The 24,844-nt window shown below is 35.8% G+C and overlaps 1 protein-coding gene across 1 annotated transcript in view; it reads left to right on the forward strand.

The window, feature by feature from the left end:
• Positions 1-24,844, forward strand: part of DACH2 (dachshund family transcription factor 2) — an 813,312-nt gene that overhangs the window by 437,110 nt on the left and 351,358 nt on the right. Inside the window, exon 3 of the mRNA XM_047843260.1 lies at positions 24,201-24,313. Coding sequence (XP_047699216.1) covers positions 24,201-24,313 — 113 coding nt within the window. The remainder of the gene's footprint in view (positions 1-24,200; positions 24,314-24,844) is intronic.

The following is a 24,844-nucleotide window of genomic DNA, read 5'->3' on the forward strand; positions in this document are numbered from 1 at the left end:
CGAAGAAATTGAATCGGTTATCAAAAATCTCCCAACAAAGAAGAGTCCAGGACCAGATGGCTTCCCAGGGGAGTTCTACCAGACGTTTAAAGCAGAGATAATACCTATCCTTCTCAAGCTATTCCAAGAAATAGAAAGGGAAGGAAAACTTCCAGACTCATTCTATGAAGCCAGTATTACTTTGATTCCTAAACCAGACAGAGACCCAGTAGAAAAAGAGAACTACAGGCCAATATCCCTGATGAATATGGATGCAAAAATTCTCAATAAGATACTAGCAAATCGAATTCAACGGCATATAAAAAGAATTATTCACCATGATCAAGTGGGATTCATTCCTGGGATGCAGGGCTGGTTCAACATTCACAAATCAATCAACGTGATACATCACATTAACAAAAAAAGAGAGAAGAACCATATGATCCTGTCAATCTATGCAGAAAAGGCCTTCGACAAAATCCAGCACCCTTTCTTAATAAAAACCCTTGAGAAAGTCGGGATAGAAGGAACATACTTAAAGATCATAAAAGCCATTTATGAAAAGCCCACAGCTAACATCATCCTCAACGGGGAAAAACTGAAAGCTTTTTCCCTGAGATCAGGAACACGACAAGGATGCCCACTCTCACCGCTGCTGTTTAACATAGTGCTGGAAGTTCTAGCATCAGCAATCAGACAACAAAAGGAAATCAAAGGCATCAAAATTGGCAAAGATGAAGTCAAGCTTTCGCTTTTTGCAGATGACATGATATTATACATGGAAAATCCGATAGACTCCACCAAAAGTCTGCTAGAACTGATACAGGAATTCAGCAAAGTTGCAGGATACAAAATCAATGTACAGAAATCAGTTGCATTCTTATACACTAACAATGAAGCAACAGAAAGACAAATAAAGAAACTGATCCCATTCACAATTGCACCAAGAAGCATAAAATACCTAGGAATAAATCTAACCAAAGATGTAAAGGATCTGTATAATGAAAACTATAGAAAGCTTATGAAGGAAATTGAAGAAGATTTAAAGAAATGGAAAGACATTCCCTGCTCATGGATTGGAAAAATAAATATTGTCAAAATGTCAATACTACCCAAAGCTATCTACACATTCAATGCAATCCCAATCAAAATTGCACCAGCATTCTTCTCGAAACTAGAACAAGCAATCCTAAAATTCATATGGAACCACAAAAGGCCCCGAATAGCCAAAGGAATTTTGAAGAAGAAGACCAAAGCAGGAGGCATCACAATCCCAGACTTTAGCCTCTACTACAAAGCTGTCATCATCAAGACAGCATGGTATTGGCACCAAAACAGACACATAGACCAATGGAATAGAATAGAAACCCCAGAACTAGACCCACAAATGTATGGCCAACTCATCTTTGACAAAGCAGGAAAGAACATCCAATGGAAAAAAGACAGCCTCTTTAACAAATGGTGCTGGGAGAACTGGACAGCAACATGCAGAAGGTTGAAACTAGACCACTTTCTCACACCAGTCACAAAAATAAACTCAAAATGGATAAAGGACCTAAATGTGAGACAGGAAACCATCAAAACCTTAGAGGAGAAAGCAGGAAAAGACCTCTCTGACCTCAGCCGTAGCAATCTCTTACTCGACACATCCCCAAAGGCAAGGGAATTAAAAGCAAAAGTGAATTACTGGGACCTTATGAAGATAAAAAGCTTCTGCACAGCAAAGGAAACAACCAACAAAACTAAAAGGCAACCAACGGAATGGGAAAAGATATTCGCAAATGACATATCGGACAAAGGGCTAGTGTCCAAAATCTATAAAGAGCTCACCAAACTCCACACCCAAAAAACAAATAACCCAGTGAAGAAATGGGCAGAAAACATGAATAGACACTTCTCTAAAGAAGACATCCGGATGGCCAACAGGCACATGAAAAGATGTTCAGCGTCGCTCCTTATCAGGGAAATACAAATCAAAACCACACTCAGGTATCACCTCACGCCAGTCAGAGTGGCCAAAATGAACAAATCAGGAGACTATAGATGCTGGAGAGGAGGTGGAGAAACGGGAACCCTCTTGCACTGTTGGTGGGAATGCAAATTGGTGCAGCCGCTCTGGAAAGCAGTGTGGAGGTTCCTCATAAAATTAAAAATAGACCTACCCTATGACCCAGCAATAGCACTGCTAGGAATTTATCCAAGGGATACAGGAGCACTGATGCATAGGGCCACTTGTACCCCAATGTTCATAGCAGCACTCTCAACAATAGCCAAATTATGGAAAGAGCCTTAATGTCCATCAACTGATGAATGGATAAAGAAATTGTGGTTTATATACACAATGGAATATTACGTGGCAATGAGAAAAAATGAAATATGGCCTTTTGTAGCAACGTGGATGGAACTGGAGAGTGTGATGCTAAGTGAAAAAAGCCATACAGAGAAAGACAGATACCATATGGTTTCACTCTTATGTGGATCCTGAGAAACTTAACAGGAACCCATGGGGGAGGGGAAGGAAAAAAAAAAAGAGGTTAGAATGGGAGAGAGCCAAAGCATAAGAGACTGTTAAAAACTGAGAACAAACTGAGGGTTGATTGGTGGTGGGAGGGAGGAGAGGGTGGGTGATGGGTATTGAGGAGGGCACCTTTTGGGATGAGCACTGGGTGTTGTATGGAAACCAATGTGTCAATAAATTTCAGAAAAACAAAAAATGAATCTCCATTATTATGCTTTTCACTATGGTTTTATTGTTTCTTACCTTCTTTTCCTCTAAGGTAAGGGGCTCCCTCGTGTCTTCTTTGCTTTTCTCAAACCCAGCTAGTATCCTTATGTTTGCTGCTTTAAATTCTAGATAGGGTATGTTACTTATCTCTGTCTGAATTAGATCTCTGGCTGTGACCTTTTCTTGTTCTTTCTTTTGAGATGAGTTCTCTGTATTGGAATTTTTTTTCAAGGTTTCTGGCTTCCTTTGTGTGTCAGAAAGCCTGTTATGTTTTCTGTTTCTGAGATTAATGGCCCTATGAAAAAGAGGCTACATAATGCTCTTGCTTTGGTGCTTCAGAAGGTGTTTCTGGTGTATGTTGTGTGCACTCTGCTTCTGTGTCATGGCTGCTCTATCTCTGAAGTCAGTCTTCTGCAAGGTTTCTCCTTGCCTACAGTGGTGTGTTTTGGGACTTTTCCCAGACTTTGGCTTGTTTTGACTAGTGTGCTCTGATCTGCTTTTAAAAGAGACCCTGATGGTATTTCCACTAGAGCTGAAGCTTTGCAGCACTCTATGGTCAGTAGACCTGGTGCATGTGGGGGTTTGTCCTGGTCTTCAAGGGGAGCAGTCTGCTGCACTGATTCTCAAACACACTTACCCAAGAAAAGCAGTACCAGCAGAGTGCAGGGTGGTGGGGCTTGGTGTAAGTAATTTAAGCAGCTTGTGTTTTTTCTGTGCTACTAGCTGAACTTAGTATATGCTGAGGGGTGAGGGAGGGAAGTGTACCAGCCAACTCCTTTGTCCCTGAAGAGGGAAGTTCGTGCTTGCTGTTGTCAGGGAAACCCTCCCAGAAGAGGGAATAATTTCCCTTCATGTGTTGTAAGTGTTTTCAGATCACTGTTTTCATACTGTCTGTGTCTGCATTGCTTGCTTGCACACTTTTTGTTCTATATCAGCCAGGCTTACTGAGTTTTAAAACTCTAAACTTTAGAGACCTGGTGTGGCAGTGACCTGCAGTGGTCTTCTGGGGGAAGGTCTCACCATGCTGTGATTGATGCAGGTTTGACCCAGAAGGGCGGTCACTCCAGAGTGCAGGAGTATGGAGTTTGGAGCCAAGTGCGCTAAAGAGCCAGTGTCTAGTTTAGCCACCCTCAGCAAGTGTCTCTGTGCCTATGCTGAGGTTTGTGGCAAGGAAATGGCACCTGAGGGCTCTTTTGTGCCCAGAGAAACACTGTCACTTCTCTCAGATACATGACAAGAAGGGGGAATGTGTATCTCAGGTTATCCACAGATCATGACCTCTGTCCCCAGGTTACTAGCCTGCTTTCTCTACAGGGACACTGTAGCATCTTCAAGGCTTTATACCAGCCATGCTATGGACCTCTAAAACTTTAGTTTTTTAGCAAGACTAGTTGAAAATACTTATGAAAATCAGCCCCTCTCATTTTACCAGTCAATAGCTCTGGGGATGTGTTTTCCTTGTGTGATCCCTTATGTACTCCTCTTTCTCTTTTACCTTTCTTTGCAACCAGGGCTCCTTACCTTCCACAGAACCCACAATCTCTCTCTCTCCCAAACCATGTCTCTGCACTTCCTACATTCCATGAGGTGAATTCCTCTCTCCCTCTAGTTGTGCAGTTTGTTTGGTCAGTCCTTAGATTGATATTTTGGGTATTCAAAATGATTTGATGTTCATGTAGCTATGTTCCAGGGATGAGGCAAGCCTAATGTCTTCGTACACTCTGCCATTTTAGCTCTTCAGTGAACTTGTAAAACAAAGAGTTGTATCCCATATTTTGTAGATATAGACAGATCTTTCCAATCAGGCATGTGTGGTTTCATGAGCATAGTTATATGTGACTGGATTTGGAGGATTACAATTGAAGACCATTAGCCAAAATGGCAACATAAAATACATTAAAATCAACCTAGATATCAGAAATAAATTCCATGTAGAAACAAATTTGGATTATCAATATGTCTTATGCAATCTTTCAATAGAGATCCTTAGAATGATTCCACAAGAAAATAAATTTGTAGACCTAAAATGTGAAAAGTTCAGTCAGCCAGGCTGTATTTTGGCTATTTGATGCTAACAATTCCATTTACTCCAGATGTTTCACTTGTATGGACATAATCATTGTACAGGACAAGCTCTTTAATGAGACGACTGAATTTCTCATTACTCATGTAGGTATTTTGTTCCAATACAGTTGCCACTTCAAAATATTAAATCTTTATAGGAAAAGAAGCTATATATATATATATATATATATATATGTATATATATATATATATATATATACATATATATATATATATATATATAAATTTGAGAGAGAGAGAGAGAACATGAGCAGGGGAGAAGGGCAGAGAGAGAGAAAGAATCTAAAGCAGGCTTCATGCTCAGTGCAGAGCCTGATGTGAGACTTGGTCCCATGACCCTGGGATCATGACATGAGCTGAAATCAATAATTGGACACTCAATTGACTGAGTCACCCAAGCGACCCAGGAAGGGAATTTTTAAAATACAAGGAGCCTTAATTTATTTATAAAATAACCTATGTGCACATTGATGTCAGTAAGAGTGGTCATCGTCAATATTCAAATAATCTATACAAAGATAAAAAACATTATATTCAACAAAATATTTGGTTCTATATGAAAAAAAGGAATTTTTATTTTAGCAACATTTCCAAAGGAAGCAAATGTTTTAGTTACTATGGCCAAAATAAATGGTTTCTTTAAGGCTGTTAAGGCAGCCAAGTGTTTTTACAGCAATTTCACAATGTTTCCACCCTTTATTTTCACAGAGAGAGTCAACTTCTTAACCAAACCCTATGGAAATATTTTGAGAATGTATTTTGAACATGGAAACAGTGAATATGTTTTTTAAAATGTTGTCTTTGTAAGTGTTAAAAGGATGCTCTCAAAGTTTAAGAAAGATTAAACAAAATGACAGTATGGTGCAGTTGAAAAAATGCTGGAAGCAATAGAAATAGATTTTAGCTTTGACTCTTTAGCTTGGTGCTTAAGTTACCTTTAGCTGATTATCTCACTTCTTTTTCAGTTATTAATCAGGAAGATTAAAAAGTTTTACTAAATGCCATATAATCTACATTTTGCATTTTAGTAAAATATATATTGAATACATGTGTCTTCAAATATCAAAGTATCTTCTATATATTTAAAAATGTTTATTTATTTTGAGAGAGAGTGAGAGAGCATGGGCAGAGGAAGGGCAGAGAGAGAGGGAGAGAGGGAATTCCAAGCCAACTCCATGGTGCCAGTGCAGAGCCTGACACAGGACTGGAAGTCACTAACCGTGAGATCATGACCTGAGCAGAAATCAGGAGTCAGACGCTTAATCAACTGAGGCTTTCAGGTGCCCCTATCCTCTATATTTTTAAATAAAAACTCACCCATACCATATTTTTTTCAGGGGCAAATTCTCTTACCTTTGTGTTTTAAAAATAAATAAATAAATAAATAAATAAATAAATAAATAAATAAAAACAAATAAAACACTCATAGTATTTTAACCTGAAGCAAGTATTGCCAGTTACTGTGTATGGTCTCCCCTAGCAGCTATGGATGGATTAAAATATTTTCTGCTACAATACAATTTCCTTTAAAACCAGTTTAAATAATTTTCCTCTTTGCTTCAGTTTCCTAAACTGGGCAAGTAAAAATATTTGTGTTTATCTTGAGTTCAGTTTGATAATGAGAAAAAAAGTGAATATAAACTTTAAGTGAACCATGAGTAGTATTTTTTTCTCTTTACTATCATTTGTGGTTTAAAATTTAGACTGCTTATGGAGTTCTAAGGAGTTTTACTTAAACAATATAGATAAGAAATTTAATAAAAGTGAAATATGACATTTATTTCATACTATACTACAGTGAAAAAATACTACATCAATTAAATAAACTATACTGATTTAACAGTTGTAAGATTATTCATTGTACCACTACTACCAATAACATCTGTTAAATTATTTAACACTATTATTAACGACTACACACAAGACATCACTCTGCAAGCATATTCTGTCTCTGTGTGCTTCTGTGTGTGTTTGGATGTGTGTATCTTTACTACAACTCTAGAGGTAGGTGTTAAAAGGTAAGTAAGTGTTGCTTCCAACTTTTAGATTAAGAATCTGAGATGAACAGAAGTTACATGACTTGCCTAGTATCAAGTGACTTGCCTAGGTATAGCTGGCAACAGGCTCAAACCTGGTCTACCTAATGTTAAAAGAGTTTAAAACTTTTGTATTTCTTTGTTACAAGGCTGTAACAAACTTTATGTAACAGACTTTATATTAGTAATGCAGGAGGTAGATGAAGAGTATGAGCTAGACAGTTTTATTCATTCCTAGAGACCTTTTCACTTGGACTTTACAATGAGATAGAAGCAACTTTCATTGCCTTGACAAATGATCTGTCTAAAGCAAGGCCCCAAAGTCAAACTCTGGTCATAATTCTTGGAGGTCTATTTTGTGCCATTTGACTTAGAAGGCTATCGATGCTTTCAACCCATTAGTGCAACCTAAAAGGAGAGTACTAGTCCTGCTCTAGCCTGACCATGGTTGCTGATCTCTGCCCAGTTCTGAATAGTAGTAAAATCCTTATGGGTGCAAGTGAGCAAATAGTATATCCAAATTACAGGAAGATATTCCTGTGACATTTTGCATACATAGAACAAGACTTTAGCAACTGAAGAAAGGTTTCGGGGCGTAGAAGTTTTTAATTTATTTCTTTTAAGATTGGCTCTTGATTTGTGAATGCTTCAAAATTAGAAGTTTTCCTTTCTGGATCAACTTTTAAAACTCAAAAATACTTAATGAATGCCTACTAAAAGCCCAGCAGTTGTTTAAGCATCAGTGATATATATATATATATATATATATATATATATATATATATATATATATGATGGATGCAGGCAGTTAAATACAGTTAAGAAAATAAAACATTAAATAAATTTTAAATTGGAGAGTTACATGAGAACATCAGACTATGATATAAGAAATGTCCCAATGAAGAGGAGTGTAATGAACTAAGTGTTAATAACAGAGCTATGATTGGGCACCTAACTCCTAACTTTGATATCTTCTAATCAATATATTTAATTGCATATTTTTTCTGGCATAAACCATTATGCTTATTTTTTTCTCTACTTCTGAATCACGAGTGATACACTTAGCTTTCTTCATTTTATCTCACCTTTTTCAGTAACTCTTGTTTTATGTCAATGGAATGAGATTTAGAAAACAAGAACATCATTTGATGCACCAATATTTACAAACATTAAGAATATATATTTTAGGGGCCCCTGGGTGGCTCAGTTGGTTAAGCGGCTGACTTCAGTTCAGGTCATGATCTCGCCCTTGGTGAGTTCGAGCCCCATGTTAGGCTGTGTGCTGACAGCTCAGAGCCTGGACCCTGCTTCTAATTCTGTGTCTCCCTCTCTCTGCCCATCCCCACTCATGCTCTCTCTCTCTCTCTCAAAAATAAATAAACATTAAACAAATTAAAATAATCAGCATTTTAAATGTTTGCATCATATCAAAAAACTTATTTAGTAGCATTGTGCATTAACTACCAGTATATGCATCGACAGCTTATATCCTTTGAAATATTCTACTTAGATTATAAAAAAAAACAATTTTGAATGTGAAATAGCTAATCTTATCTGGAAGTAAGGACACTGTTGCTCAGAATGCAATTTGTTCACTATGCTACCCATTTACTTTTGTGGATATTTTTCTTTTCAAAAGAAAAAAAAATTGAGACTCCAAAAGGGTGGGAGTTGCTATTGAATTCATAAGCCATCCTGACTGCTATCTTCTACCATACAAAGATAGGAGAAATAGATCTGTATGGAGGCAAGTGAAGGCTCTATGATATTATCACAAAGATCCTATAATACTAAACATAAGGAAAGGAATTTGTTTCAACTGGTATATTTAGCTTATAAATATAGAGCCCAGGGGTATTAGGTGATTTGCCAAAGATTGCAGAGATAATAATGGCAGTTCCAAACCTGATGTAACACTTTTCATGCCTCTAACTATGCTCATTTCCATGGCTACTAAATGTTCAAGAAAATGGCTTTCCATATATTTTGGTACATTGATATGTTTCCCACCCTTAAGTTCTGCTAGAATAAGATACTTTACAATGTCTTCATGATTTTTCATTGCAGATATAATGGTTTTATCTTCAATTATATAAAAAATGAAAATGGCAAGTTCAAATGAAATATTTGATTTAGAAAACATGACCACAATGCTTTCCTTTCAGACAGTTGTGTGCTGGTAAATGTTTAACAACTGGCTGGAGGTTAGAGTGGAAGTGGATTCCTTACTTGTAATATTTGCTGATTTTCATTGTGTAAATACTCCCACCATAGGCTATTTCAAGCTACCCAAATGAGATCCTCAATGCAAAATTAGGAATTAACACACAATTGATGCTTGCAAGCTAGTACATGTTGGTTCAAGCACATCAATGCTTTCAGAGCATAAATGACAGAGTGGGGATCTAATTAAGGGTCTTTTTTTTAATCTCACTTAGGTCCTTATTTTCAGTTTATGTACATATATACACACTCATACATACACTTTACTCCAGGATTTCATGTTTTTGTCTGTAATATCTTTAAGTCCAATATTCATTGTTTTGGTAATAGATACTATTTCTCCATATATTGTAAATATTGTTTTGAGTTACAGATACTTATTCATAGGAGGATGTAAACCTTAACATTAATCAATAACTTTCAGGAGAAAAACAACCACAAAAGAAAAGGAAGTTACCAACAATACAAACAACAAAACTTGGGCAAAATCTCAATGTCTTTGATTTTGACTTGAGGTCCTAAAAAATATGATACACTGCCTTTATCCATATTCCACACTCCAACTCACTCCTTCAAGAAATGCAGTTGTAAAAAAACAATTCTGTTTAAAGTCGAAATTTTGAAAAATAAACCATAAACTCCCAGTGTAATGTTTCAACAGAGGATAGAAAAATCGTGTATTCATTGCAATTTATCAGAACACAACTTACTTTGACTTTCTGTAGTACTCTTAATCAGAGGTGATTACCAATTTTAGAGCAACAATTGCAGTGTTAGTTTAATTAGCAAAAGGGAAGTACCTGTAGTGTGGAGGAAGCCACTCCAAGATTAGACTATCCACATTCAAGTTGTAACAAAGGACAAATTAAATGAGCATACTATTTATCTTCAGCAAAAATATAGTTGCTGAGTTGTTAGATAGCTCCAACTCATGGGAGATGCAAACAGTAAACTTTTGCATGTATATTTCATTTATGGCTTTTTACCAATAAATTCCAGTGAAGAATGTTTGTGAGTTTTTCTGTTTTTTCAGCACAAACACAAGCTTGTTGTGTTTGGGACAGTTAGACAGATCTATCACATCTTCAGTTTAATATGTCATGATTTGCACTTGAGATATTACCTCTCACCCCAAAAATTTATTTGCCACTTTCACCAAATTATCTTCTTCATTGGCCTTCCTCTATTCAAATGTAAATTGTTTTAAATTATTTCTTAACACCTTTCCTTTGCTGCCACTTTCACATTTATAATTATTATTTTACTAAAGGATAAAAAGATTTACAATGATTGTTCTTTGGCAACAGGCCTAAGGTGAAACCCTGTTGTAGTTAATGTGTAAATTATAATATGTGCAGTTGTAAAGATGAGTTTGTGAAGTGCTCATGTAACTACAAGAATTTAAAAGAAGCTGTCAGAGAGTTTGTACTTTTTAGAGGCTAATATTCACTTAAAAACATCTCATAATATGTTATATCTGAAGGGTTAATGAATAGTTTAAGTTAAACACAACCACTAACTTTCTAACTTTCTGGAGGGCAGGAAGATAAGGGATATGGTTGCCTCTGAGCAAGAATGTAGGAAGATTCAAAACCTCTTCCTTTTTTACCATTATTTTGATGCTTATTTGGAATGATTAATTTTCCTGTGGCTTGATGTAAATTGAGGATTAGAGACTGTTACATTGCTGACCTTGCTTCCCCCGTTTTCAAGCTAAACTTGTGGATGGCTTTTCTAACCAAGTGTATTTGAGGTAGAATCAATTCTTTAATCTATATAGGAAACTAAAAAAAATTCAGTTTTTATTCTGCCAATTTTCAAGAAAGTTTCCTTTCTAAATTTAGATTGCAAAAATATTCAGCATGCAGCTCTCTTTTGTACTAATTGGTAACCCTGCCACCTTTTAATTTTGGTATTTTAAACCAGTTCTGGGAGAGTTTAGGAGAAAGTCCATGTATTTGTCTCTTATTTCTATCTCCCAAGATAGAAACTCACAAAAGTGCTTACATAGCATACTGTACAAAGTATTTTGGCAAAATATTCAAAATAATTCTCTTACCCCACCTTCCCTTTGTTTCTTTTTCCTCCCTCCCTCCCTCTCTCCCTCCCTTCCTCCCTTCCTTCCTCCTTTCCTTCCTTCCTTCCTAGTTGATGTTTATTTTGTAACAAGAACTATGCTAGGCATAATCATGTAATACTTATATACAACAAGATGCAATCTCTATCAACAAGAAAATTATAGTCTAGACAAGTAGCTATAATCTATTTACATTTAAGTCTTACAATAAGCAGAGCAGGACAAACTGCTCACTTAACCCTGGTGCTGATATGAATTTAATTTACATTCCTGCAGTACCTAAAGGATGAAACTGCTATACACATGCAGGAAACCTCTTGCTGATCTGATGATGGAAGGAATGTTAGAATAAAGGGCATCATCAGCTCTTTCAGGAAGTAAATGTTACAGTGCTCTCAGCATACCTCATTGATGAGGTTAAATTGCCAAAAATGTTTAAGAACTTTAAATTTCCTATGGTTTTGACATTAATAAATATATTTTTTTTTCTCAAAAAGGAGAAATAATCAACAGACTTTTACTTCTTAGGGAAGGTTTTAAATTGTATTTAGTAATTATATAATAGGAGTATGTTAGTTGAAGTTATCTTAGAAAAAGGTATCAGTGATGAAACATTTTTAATTTTAGGGTACAAAGGTGTATTTCTATCTATATTCCCCTCTTTGTCAGGGTGTTATTTAACAGTGTATTTGTTATTGTCTAGCCAGCTAAGCTAGAAAATGGCACTCCCTCAAAGCAGAGATAACTCTCAGAAAAAGAAAGTCCAAAGACAATGAATATTTACACTGTGAGATTATTTTACAGAAAGTATTTTCTAGTAAAGTAATTATAATAATTCTAATATAAGAGTAATGGACTAAATAAAAGCATGATACAAATAAAGCAAAAACACAGAGAATAAATACATATGCTCACTTCTCATTTATAAATACAGCTCCTTCATCAAAACTTTGAAAAAGTTCATAAAGTTTTTCACTCCCTTTCCCTTCCTATATGTAGGGATATATTTTGTGATATCAAGTATTAAGTGGTGAACATTAGAGTGAATGTATATAAACACATTTTCTCACAGTGAAATTATGGTTTTCCACATTGAGCTGTATCAGGGCATTTTGTAACCTTGAACTGCACTGTGGGTGTAGCTATCAGGAATGTGTCTGTAACAACATATCCTATTCCTATAGGCCTTTACAAGATTTGAATCTAAAGATAGCCTATGGATAAACTTGTTTCTGTTCTAGTTCATTTTATACTGACAATATTGTGCACATGGAGCATGCTCAGTTCGTGATTCAAGAATATGCCATTTGAATTGACATTTTTCCCACTGACACTAGTAACTAATGCAGAAGCAAAAAGCCATCAGCTGCAGCAGTAGGAGGAATCCCTGCTTCAAAGAGTCTTCAAGAAGAAATGCAGGCTTTCTGAGGTTCTTCCTTCTTCAGGCTTGGTTTCCTCATCCACAATCCCCAGTCAATTCTACCTCATGCTGGGAAGTCCTCTTGCTTCCCACTGCTGCCAACTCCTTTATAACAAGGAAGGTGAATCCTTGAATTAGTCTGCTGATTGGTGTCCTGTTGCTAGGAAACTGTGAAGTGAATGTATCATATTTCATAATAAAAATCCTCTGACCCACCCTTGGAAAGACATGCACAATGAGTTAAGGCCCCAAATGGAACAGGCCTGTGCTGGCCTTCTACCTCTTCTTTATTCTGCTCCCTTCTGGGGTCATTGTGAGATAACTAGTTGTTAATAGTGGTCACTCTCTGGCCACATGCAGGGATATCTGTGGCCTGACTTAGGGTTCTGTCCATGGCTAAGGTTGGGAGAGTGGCCATCCATTGCCAGAATGGAGTCTCAGTCTATGATCAGGATTGACAGGATATTCAGTTCACAACTAAGTTTCAGTGCTCAGTCTAGAACTGGGATTAGGGTTTAGGTTGTTGCAAAGGTCTATTCGGGAAAGAAAAGAAGAAACTGATCATTAGAGTATTGACAGTTGAATTATAATAAAAATGTTTTACCTAAAAAAATAAGGGTTACTCTTTTTGAAACCTTGTCTTATTGCTAGTAGGAACTATAGGATCAAATCGTCCTCAGTAGTATTAAAGAGATTCTCACTTGAAATGGAGACCCATATTAGTCTAGGTGCTATTAATTTCATTTCTCTCAGAAAGTAGTAAAACATTATAGTGGGAATCAAATGTACTCATGCGGGAGCATTAAAAAGCAGACCATAAATTATGCAAATTACATTTATTTTTTTTTTCTATGGTTAAAGACATAAGTTATAGGTATGGGGGGAAATACCATGTTTTTAGGGAAAGGTTCTCTTTTATAGAGGAAGCTAGAGAGAAATAGGAAAATAATCTTTGCCAGCTTTGAGATTTGGCAATTTTGTTTACTTGAAGACAGTAAAGTAAAAGGATATTTTTCAGGGATTAAATAATGAAAGTGATAATATTTTTGACCGAAAACAGCTCAAAAAAGATGAAACAGCTTCAAGAACACCCATACGAAAACATCAAGGTAATTGTATGGTGCAACATACCACTGCACACCACTACTATTTAAAGTGAGAATCTATTTAAATTAGAAAATTCTGCTCAAAGAAGCTCACACATTGGCTGTTTCTTTTCCCTTCTTATATATTATTTAATTAGGGAGGATTTTAGAGAAAGGAATTTCCAATTCCTCATAATACTTTGAATCAAATCATTTCAGTACCCAGTTAGCCGATGATGAAATGGAAGCACAGAGAGGTTGAGTTTCTCAGTCACAAACTGAATTCACAGCTCACTGCTGGCCTATTAAATTGTGCTGCCTTGTGGAAATGATGATTTATGAAGATAAATGACTTAAAATTTTTTATTATGTTTATTTAATTTTTTTTGAGAGAGACAGAGCGTGAATGGGGGAGGGGCAGAGAGAGAGGGAGACACAGATTCCAAAGCAGGCTCCAGGTTCTGAGCTGTCAGAACAGAGCCCGATGGGGCTTGAATCCATGAGTGTGAGATCATGACCTGAGTTGAAGTCAGACGCTCAACCGACTGAGCCACCCAGGTGCCCCAAGAAAAATGACTTTTTAGAGAAGTGTGTTAATCTGTAACTAGGCTGCTATGTCTCAAGATTTACTTGTTATATTTTAATCTACCCAAATTTACCTCACTTCAAAATGAAAGTGAGAGGGGGCAGGGAACTTTATGAGCCAATCTAGTTGCTCACAAGCATGTCCACTGCCATTGCAACCTTAAAGCTCTTCATGCCCATTTATTAAAGTCTATAAATTTATTCATGATCATGTCACAATCAACAATAAAGACAATTATAATTTAGTTCTCTATTTCCTAGTGAACTACAATGATCTATTTTTTTTTCTTTGATGAAAATTATCTTCTTATTTCAAAACAGTAAAGAGATATGGGGCAAAGTTTTTTGTGAAGAACAGAAATACCTAAGAAATGTTTTCCTGTCAAATTAAGGAATGGGGAAGGGAAAATAATGAGAAAAAAATCTGCATATAAACATGTATTAGCGTTACCTTAAGAGAAATTAAAATTGTGAAATTAAAATATAAAGCTTGTACTGTTGAATTCTGCCTTAGGAGTAAGGACTTCTTGGGATGTAAACTAAGTATGTGGTAGGAGATGGTTGGGAGAGTTGGTAATTCTTCTAGTACCAGCCATCTTAGCCATTTTTAAGTGTAGTATTCAGTAGTGTTAACTACATTCACATTGTTGTGCAACATATTTCTAGAACTTTTTCATCTTGCAAAACTGAAACCATACTGACTGAACAACTTCCCATCCCCCACATCCCACCCCCAACCTGGACCTAGGAAAACACATTTCTACTTTTTATAAATTTACTACCATATATACCTCATATAAGTGGAATCATACAATATTTATCTTTTTGTGACTGCCTTATTTCCCATAGCATAATTCCTCAAGGTCCATCCATGTAGCATGTATCAGAATTTTCTTTCTTTTAAGTTGTTTAGCACTTTTAGCTTTTCAAACCAGTGTTCATATATATTGAAAAATTACACACAGCTATCAGGTAATGATAATGCTATGATATTATGCACACATTTTGTTCTTTTTTGGGATAATTTTCCATGGAATCAATCCAGAAACAATGTAACTTAAAATATAAGCTAAAATAGACATACAAGAAAGTGAAAAAGTTTGTATATTTTGAAGTTAATGAATTATCTGAATTTGACCAGAAATATAACATGGTTCTAATGATCAGATTCATAGATTATTTAGTTTACATATCTAATATTAAAGCGAGAAAGCATATTTAGAATAGTCATGTAATTTGCCCATGGTCACATGGCTCACTAATGGCAAAACTGGTGTACTAATTTTCTGTTGTTATATAACCAATTGCCTCAAATTTAGCTACTTAAAACAACACCCATTTGTTATCTCAGAGTCCTGTATATCAGAAATCTAGAGAGTCTTGACTCGGTTCTCTTCTTGAGTCTTAGAAGGCCGAAATCAAGGTGTTGTCAGGCTGGGTTCTTAATCTGAAAGATCTTGGGAAGAAGATACTTGCAAGCTCTTTGAAGTTGTCGGCAGAATCTAGTTCACTTGTAGGATTTGCATACCTGTTTCCTTGTTGGCTGTCAGCCCAGGATTGCACTTGGCTTCTAGAAGCAGCATTCATCTCTTGGTGCATGGCTCTGTATATTTAAGCCAGCAATGATATGTTCTCTGACTTCTTTTCTGTTTTTAAAGGGTTATGTGATTACATTGGATAAATCTCCTTTCTTATTAACTCAGAATCAACTGGTTAGTTAACTTGATCACCTGCGCAAAATACCTTTGCCATGTAATTGTAACAATCCCAGGTTTAATACCATATTCACAGTTCTAGTGATAGGGCTAGAAATCTTGGGATGGAGGATGATTTTGGAATTCTGCCTACCACAACCAGAATTATAATTCAGATTTAATTTCTAGAGCTTTCCACATCACCCCACTGAATATCCAAGATTATTTAAAGTAGTTTTATTTTAGTACAAGTTGCTAATATTTATCCATGAAAAAATTTAAAAAATAAATTAGCAAGGAAACTGGCATCTGTGCTTATCCATTGAATGTGTGCTACCAGGCTATATCGCTAACAGTAGAGACTAATGCAGTCAGGTTAATAGTGATTGTATTCCTAAAGATCTTGCCCAACTTCCTAAGCTCTCCTGAGTTGTGATATTAATGTCATTTTCATGAATTCTCTAATTGACATTAAAATTTGAAATGTTAACTATTAAGATAATCATAGGATTATACACAGACTGTGGCAATAACCAAAGGGATTTTATTTGCCAGACATGAAAAACAGTATTTTGGTTAGTTGGAGCAGTTTCCTTAATGCTGGTACTAAAGTGCCCTTTGTGAACCATTTAAGAAAGCCTGTATATGATGATATAAAATAAAAGGCAGTGGACTTTAAGGAAAAAAGCAGCAGTTACAGCAGGTTATACAGAAGCCTTCCCAAAGCAGTGGAACTTAACAAAGCATGTGTCCAGGAACATTGATACTTTGAAAATGTTTCACAGTGAAAGGGTTCTAGCTTCAAATACTATGCTTAGCAGACAGTGAATCAACTCGTCCAGCTGGAGTAGAAGACTCAAGAAGTAATTAGAGACAGGTGCCTGGGTGGCTCAGTTGGTTAAGCATCCAAATCTTGATTTCTACTCAGGTCATAATTTCACAGTTTGTGAGAGTGAGCCTCACAACAGGCTCTATACTGACGGTGTGGAGCCTGCTTGGGATTCTCTCTCTGCCCCTTCCGACTCTTTCAAAATAAATAAATAAATAAACTTAAAAAAAGAAGTAATTGGAGAAAGAAAAGAAATATATATTGGGGAAGATTGCCACACTAAGACATTTAGACTTTGTTTTGTATGCAGTCAGGAATTATTGAAGGTTCTAGCGCAAAAGATGACATAATGAAAGGGATGCTTCACCAAAATTCATAGCAGAGTTTTTGTAGAATGGATTGGAACAATGATGCAACCTGTTAACAATAACCTGGGCATGAAGTGATGAGGACCCGAATTAGGATTTTAGCAATAGAAGAAGATGGAAATCTGCAACACACATTACAATGGAGCAAAAATATTGGAGACTGAAAATTAAGGGAGAGGAAGAGGGAGAATCAAAATTACTCTCAAGTTTATAGTTTTGGCAACAGAGAGGAGACATGTCTGTACTACTGACAAAAGAGAAGACTTTATTGGAGAGTGGGATTTGGGGAAGCATATGTTGAGCTCGAGATGCTAGTGGAATACATCCAAATGTGAATGTTAAATTCTTATCCATTCTCTTAATATCAGAAGTTTTGCAGTGATCTGCTCTTTGAATTCAAGAATGCCTTTGTTTTAAAAACATTGTTTCTGACAGTGATACGATATACTTTAGAAAGGGAAGTGTTTATTTAATGTGATTTACTTTAAGATTTACTAAGGTGCATTGATTTCACTGAAGTTAATAGGAATTACACAAATAGAACAAAAAGAGGCTGCTGAGAATTCAAGTCATACACCAGCATTTCTGTTATGCAATCTTTGTTAATTATACTAAAACCTTTATTAGAATTCACTTAATTTATGACAAAAAGTAAACTTGTTTAAAGGTGCTAACACCAAGCCTGGAGCACATTTAATTTAAATAGGGAACAGAGTCAAGTAAATGAAGTGTAAAATAGTTTCACAGTTACACTTTCTATCAAGTGAGTAGTCAAGCCTTAAATTGTCTATTACATCAGATTTATTCTTTATTGAAGGAAAAACAGAAGCTCAGCATTAGCAAAGGAATTAAAGATTACAATTAAGATAACATCTATAAATAATTCAATTTATCACAATTATAAGATTAATGCATAAACATGGATTGCTCTACATGATCCTCGATATTGTAATGTGTGACCCATCAGCAAGTGGAGGTTTTCCTTCATCCTTTAAACACCCTTTTGTTAAGGATAATTTCTTTAACTTCCCTAACTCTAATAGAATCCTGGTGTTGGTATTTTAATATATCCACATTTAAGTTTGGGATGCCTATAAGAACTGAAAAAGGTATACCTAAAACTATTATGTGTCAATTATACTAAAATTCTACTCCTGAAATCATAATTACACTATATGTTAACTAACTTGGATTTAGATAAAATTAAAAATAAACTAGAAAAGGAGTAAGTGATAATGGAATATAAATTATTTTTCCTCTGGTGTATTTTTTGTTTCTTGTTCCTAGAGACATGATGAGCCACACTTTTAAGTTCCCATGAACCAAGGGCCGATTGATTCCCAGTTTAACATAAGCACCATTTTATGAGAGTTACCATAGTGACCAGGTTACAGTTATCAGCTTGAACAATTTCATATATGATTAATGTTAATTGCCCATTTTTCATGGATAACTTTTTCCCAGTTGCTGAATTGGTTGCTGTTGACTTTGATCTGGTTGGGAATATAATCCAGTGCAATAGTTAGACAAATTATCAGTTTGCCAACACTGAGAGAAGATGGATTCAGGTTGCTGTGAGGTCAGAGTTTGTTTCCCTTCATAAACACTGAAAGGTCAGGTGGAGTTTAACTACCATTGGCGTCCTTGAAATATTGTAATAAATGTCAGGCCTAAGAAATTATTATTAATCATGATGCAATTAAACGTTTTACTGTTCTGGCAAAAATAGTTTTATTTAATTTAACAAGCACATTGAAAATCACAGCAGCACTCTCACAGGTAAACGACACCTTCAAAGTTAATGTCATTCTTGGCTTCTAATGTGAGTGAAAAAATGATGCATTCAGAGATTATCTCAAAGTATTTTGAATATCAGTGATAGCTCTGAAAAGTGAATCCCAGGTCATTGCTAACACCTCCAGGAATCCAATTGCAGTGCTCTTACAAATGTTTGCTAATGCCACCCTAGCTGCCACCATATCTTCAGCAATTTGCTCAGTTTGTCCCAGAATGTTGCAAATATTTCTTTAAAAGTAGTAAGCCAAGCTTCCATTGAAGAGGATGACATAACTTGTGATTCCTTCCTAAATCATGTGCTGACCATATGATTTGTATTAAATATCCTGAAGGCTCATGTCATCACCAACTAATTTATTAACAAGATTTTTATTCTTTGAAAAACAAAATCACTCACCTTATTTAGTTGCTTATTCCTTGATTCATATACAAATGGCTGATGACATGAGACAAAAATAACTCCAACAGTGAAACTTTATAATCTTAATGAGTAAAGTATTAGCTACTTTATTTATTACAACTTGGAATAGATACGTCATGGAATGTGTCATATCTTGTTGATACCAGAAGACCTGCTGAATTTCCCTCTTACAGGAGTGCCAACTCTACAAAGTTTATAAACTGTGAGATAACGCTCTGACAGTAATCCACTTCAACTGCAGAAATATGAAATATTGTAGATTTATATTGAAGTTGGTTTATACTTTTACCTAAGGAAGCTGACTTATTTTATTTCTTCTAAAGAAGTGTACAGAATAAAGGGGAACTACATATCAGGATAAATTATGTTAAATAATGATCTGGGCCCAGAGAAAATCTTGATTCTTTAGTATAATTTCCCTGCAAACAACCTGTTAATGTAACATGTAAGGTTGATTGTATAAACTGAAGCTCCTAAATATTTAGCTGAGCTATTTAGTAGAATTTTTTCTATTTTATGGCATTGTTTGCCTTGTACCTTAACAACTTTTGTCTATGATGCTCATGGGTGACACATCCACTGAACCATTTGGGTGGGAAATTTTTTTAAAGGCTGTTTTATTTTATAGAGTGTGAATTACTTTGTAATTAAACAGAAAACAAATAATTACCAACAAGAAATTATCATTCAATTAAGGAGTAATTACAGGGTTATCTGTTCTCTGTAAAATAAAGCATTACTGAAATCAGTAACACAATATTTCAGCAAAGACAGGATGCTGCAGTGATGGACCTTTCAACCTGTGCTGATTAAATTGTCATCCAAATAACAGTTTTCTAGTTAAATCACCACATGTTTATTTGTCTTGATTAATATGTAAATATCTGCCTGATGATAATAAACCTCTTAAAGATTAGAAGTATAGCAGGGTCATCTATCAAAAATGATCTTTTCCAACTTTCTACAGAGTCCTCCATAGTCTTGCATCATGTTGTTAGATATGTGTTCTTTGAAAAGAAATGCAGGAACTTTAGTGCTAGAAGTGCCTTACTACAGAAGATCTAAATCTTTAGAACATTAGCTCTAAAAGTAAAAACAAAGCTATCTTATGTTAGTATGGAACTTTCTTGATTATAAAACACTTTTACAAACTTGATTCTAATTAATTTACTCTAGGGACCCAAGTATTCTTTCCAAGAGTAGAAACAAAGACATCTGAATGTGATTTTTGCTCACTGATAAATTTAAACAAGTTTGGATATCACACAATCATACCTACTAAAGAGTTAATCGAAATTTTAAACAATAGGTCAAATACACATCTCTATCACTAGATCATAAGATCCTCAAAGATGGAAGCTATTCTGGATGTTCACATTATATCAATGAACAAAGAGACCAAATCCCTTACCTAGAAAGGCTTGAGAACAAGCTTACATTTTAACCTGTATAATCCTTATATGTAATACTGTGCCAGACACACACTGAGTGGGCATCTAGAGCATGTTTGCTTACTGGATGATTGAATAAATGATATTGTCACTGCATATGTATAACTCCAGGGACCTTTAGTCCTTGAGTGGATCTTGAAGATTGCAGGGTCTTTTTTTTTTTTTATGTCTTTATTTATTTTTGGGACAGAGAGAGACAGAGCATGAACGGGGGAGGGGCAGAGAGAGGGAGACACAGAATCGGAAACAGGCTCCAGGCTCCGAGCCATCAGCCCAGAGCCTGACGCGGGGCTCGAACTCACGGACCGCGAGATCGTGACCTGGCTGAAGTCGGACGCTTAACCGACTGCGCCACCCAGGCGCCCCATTGCAGGGTCTTTTTTAACCTTGTACATAGTCAGATTCAAGTGGATCATATTTTGAAGCTCTTATAATTGTTGTGGAGTCCAAGACTTAATTACCTGATGATTAAATGGTGCAACTGTCTTACTATTTATGCAGTCAAGGGGAGTAGAGCAATTCAAGGAATATTTGGAAACTGAACCAACAGTGAAATATTTCCTTTTATTATTAACTGAATTAATTAACCATTTACTTGACCCTACTGTGTGCTTGATACCATGAGAATTGCTCAGGATGCAGTGACAAAACCAGAAATAGGCTGCCTTCATAGAGCATACATTCTTTTAGGGGAGACTCAATTGTACCAACCAACCAACCTAAAAGGGTGTTAAGATTGAGAATATTATCCTGTTAGTTTATGACATATGTTGTAAATATTACCAGGCCATTTATGACATAATCCATGAATTCTCCCATATAGATCTGATGGTGGGAAACTTTACCATTTTTTTTTCAAATTTTGGAATTTAAGGTAGAACCATCTGAGAGGCTTCTAATGCTTCTCAAACTTGAGTCAGCTTATTGGAAAAGAGCAACTTCAAATTGTGAGATTGACCAAGAAATTTGTAACAAAGCTAGGTAAACCTTGAAGGATTCAAAGTGTATTATCAACAAGTGGCTCATTATGTGGAAATAGAGAGAGTGTCAGGCTGCTTAGTTCTGGAGGCAAACTTTCTGAAAGTGATGGTCAACCTGAAGACAGCACTGCAATTGAAAAAGTATGAAGTACTTTTCATACTTCATACTTCATACTTTCATACTTCATACTTTCATACTTCATACAATGAAGCACATACATTGAAAAAGTATGAAGTAATCAGGTAGACTTGAATACAGTTAGTAGGTTTGTGTTCTGACAACCAAAAAGACACAAAGTAGCACTTAGAAACTATAGATTTGGTGAAGATTATTCAACTTCTAATGGTTGGATATACATTGATGAACATTATTCAGTGACCTTGGGATCCTTTAGGGCGTTTGAAGTAAATAGTGCATTTCTCTTATCCTTAAAAGAGTTAGGAAACCATAAAACAAAGTAAGGGCAAACAGAATAACAATACTGAATTAAAAAAAGATAAATTATGGCTCAGAATTGAGCAGAAAGTAGAGGAGAGTCAGTTTTTAAAATTGAAACATTGAATGAGAAAACAAAATCTTGCACAATAGATTGATATACAATATTGATGTACAGAGCAGGGTGCCTGGGTGGCTCAGTTGGTTGAGTGTCCAACTTTGTCTTAGGCCATGATCTTGCAGTTCACAGGTTCAAGCTCCGCATTGGGCTCTGTACTGATGCTCAGAGCCTGGAGCCTACTTTGGATTCTGTATCTCCCTCTCTCTCTGCCCCTCCCCAGATTGTGTTGGCTCTATCTCTCTCTTTCTCTCTCTCTCTCTCTCAAAAATAAATAATAAAACATTTTTAAAATGATTTAAAAAGTATTGATGTACAGTGAAAGAAAATAACATCAACAGAATGTATGAAAAATGAATTGGGCAATGGTACCTTCACATAAGGTTGCTAAAAGTTGTCTTCATTTAAAATGTTGAGTTTGTCTTACATTGATGGAGCACTTTGCTACTGCAAAAAACAAAAAACAAAACAAAACAACAACAAAAACAGAGTAAGGATTAACATGTGTGTGTGTGTGTGTGTGTGTGTGTGTGAGAGAGAGAGAGAGAGAGAGAGAGAGAGAGAGAAAGAACACCAAAAGTCCTTTTTGGAAATGTTTTCTATCTGAATCTCATATATTTTTGTGGTTTGAGCCAGTTAATATTATATTTTGCAGTATTTTGTCAAAAGCCCTATTAGTCAGCTTTTAAACTGCATTTATACTTGGGGTGCCCGGGTGGCTCAGTCAGTTAAGTGTCTGACTTTGGCTCAGGTCACGATCTCAATGGTTTGTGGTTTCAAGCCCACATCAGGCTCTGTGCTGAGCCTGGAGCCTGCTTTGGATTTTATCCCTTCCCCCTCTCATGCTCTCTCTCTTTCAAAAATAAATAAACATTAAAAAAATTTAAACCACATTTATAGTACAAAAAACAATGGCAATATCTTAGGCAACATTAGAAAGTAATATGTGAGATATATTGGGTGACTTGAGAATAACTTATCCTAATGTTTGATGCCTTGTAAGTCTCTTCATTGTGGTGACAGCTTCCAAATGAAGCTGACTTCATTATTCATTACAATGACTGTATTACGGTATAACATGAAAGCAGATACTGACTTTATATTTTATTATTTTATGGATTAATACTTACAACTGCAATTCCGGCACTGTTCACACTAGGGTGAAGAATGTGCAGATAGAACAGGTTAGGAGAATAAGTTTAGCCTCAACTTGTCAGTTAAAAACACTAATAAATCTGTGAGAAAAGGAACACTAACAAATCTGTGAGAAAAGACAGCCTAGATTGCAAAGGTGGCTGGTTTTGTTAGTACAGCCACTCTTTAAGAGAGTGCACTGATGGTTATATAGCCTGGTGTAAATAACAGGTAAGAAAAAAACTCTATTGAGGGTGGGGGTCTTCTGTTTCTTTTGGTCTCCTGGAAGCTATGGAAATGCTAAAAAACATCAGATCTTACTCTACATCTCTTAGCTCTTTACCCCTTTACCTCTCTGGGCAGAGACTTAACCACTTCACATTCTATAAAATCTTAATTCTGTAAATCACTATCTCAGATCTCAGTAGCATGTGTGAATACCAGTAATCAAATGTTGCTTTAAGGACGGGGGTAACTTTGGGTTTCTTACAAGTAAGCTGTATTGCAAAGTGCTGCCTTGAAAATAGAATCTAAACTAAAAAGTAGTCTTTTATGGTTTTAATGTTTGCCATAACTACATTGGGAAATTTAATAGAAAGGAAAGTATTGGTTTTTGTTAATCAATGAAAATAGTCTTTAATATAAAATTCTATCACTCTTGGCAATTAAACAAGATTTATGAGGCAAATGTAGCAAGTGATGGTATTTCCAAAAAGAGTACGTTTTTAACCTGATCTTTGTTTGTGTTTTTCAACAGTTCCAGGCCCGGCAGGCCTCCTAAGCGTTCTTTGGGAGTGTTTCAGGACAATGCTCGCCTTCTGCCCCATTCAGTCCCAGGCCTTTTATCACCAGGACTTATCACTCCGACAGGTAATAAAACCCATCTGATGATCAGCCTTGTCTGTTCATGCTGCCCAGAATTAGAAATAAACTAATATTGATCTAACTGCCTTGTCCTTCCGAGCTTTTCAAGCTGTACTAAAGGTTACATTATTGAATTTTTAAAGTATTCATGAAAACAGTTTTGTTACTCCAGTGACTCAAATCAAATGGACATGACTCTTTAAAAAAATTAATTGTCATTTCCTGGAAGGAAATCCCTTTCAAGACCTTATTATTGTATGTATGTTTTTATGTGTTGGGGGCAGGGATGAGGGGCACTAGCCAAACAAGCCTTGTCTCAAAACCTCCTATAGGATGCAGCACATCTGCTCACTTATATTTCTCAATAATATACATTTTCTTTGTTTTTAAGGGTTTGGGGCATTTGTGTATCATGTCCAAGTTTTACTTGAGGCTAAAAAGTAGAAAGAAGATATAGCTTTGATGGAAAAGCTTTCTGATTAGAAAAGACAACATCCAAATGGACATTGTCATAAATAATAATTCAGTGTTTATTAA

Source organism: Prionailurus viverrinus, chromosome X (assembly GCF_022837055.1).
Source record: "Prionailurus viverrinus isolate Anna chromosome X, UM_Priviv_1.0, whole genome shotgun sequence".
Classification (NCBI taxonomy): Eukaryota; Metazoa; Chordata; class Mammalia; order Carnivora; family Felidae; genus Prionailurus; species Prionailurus viverrinus.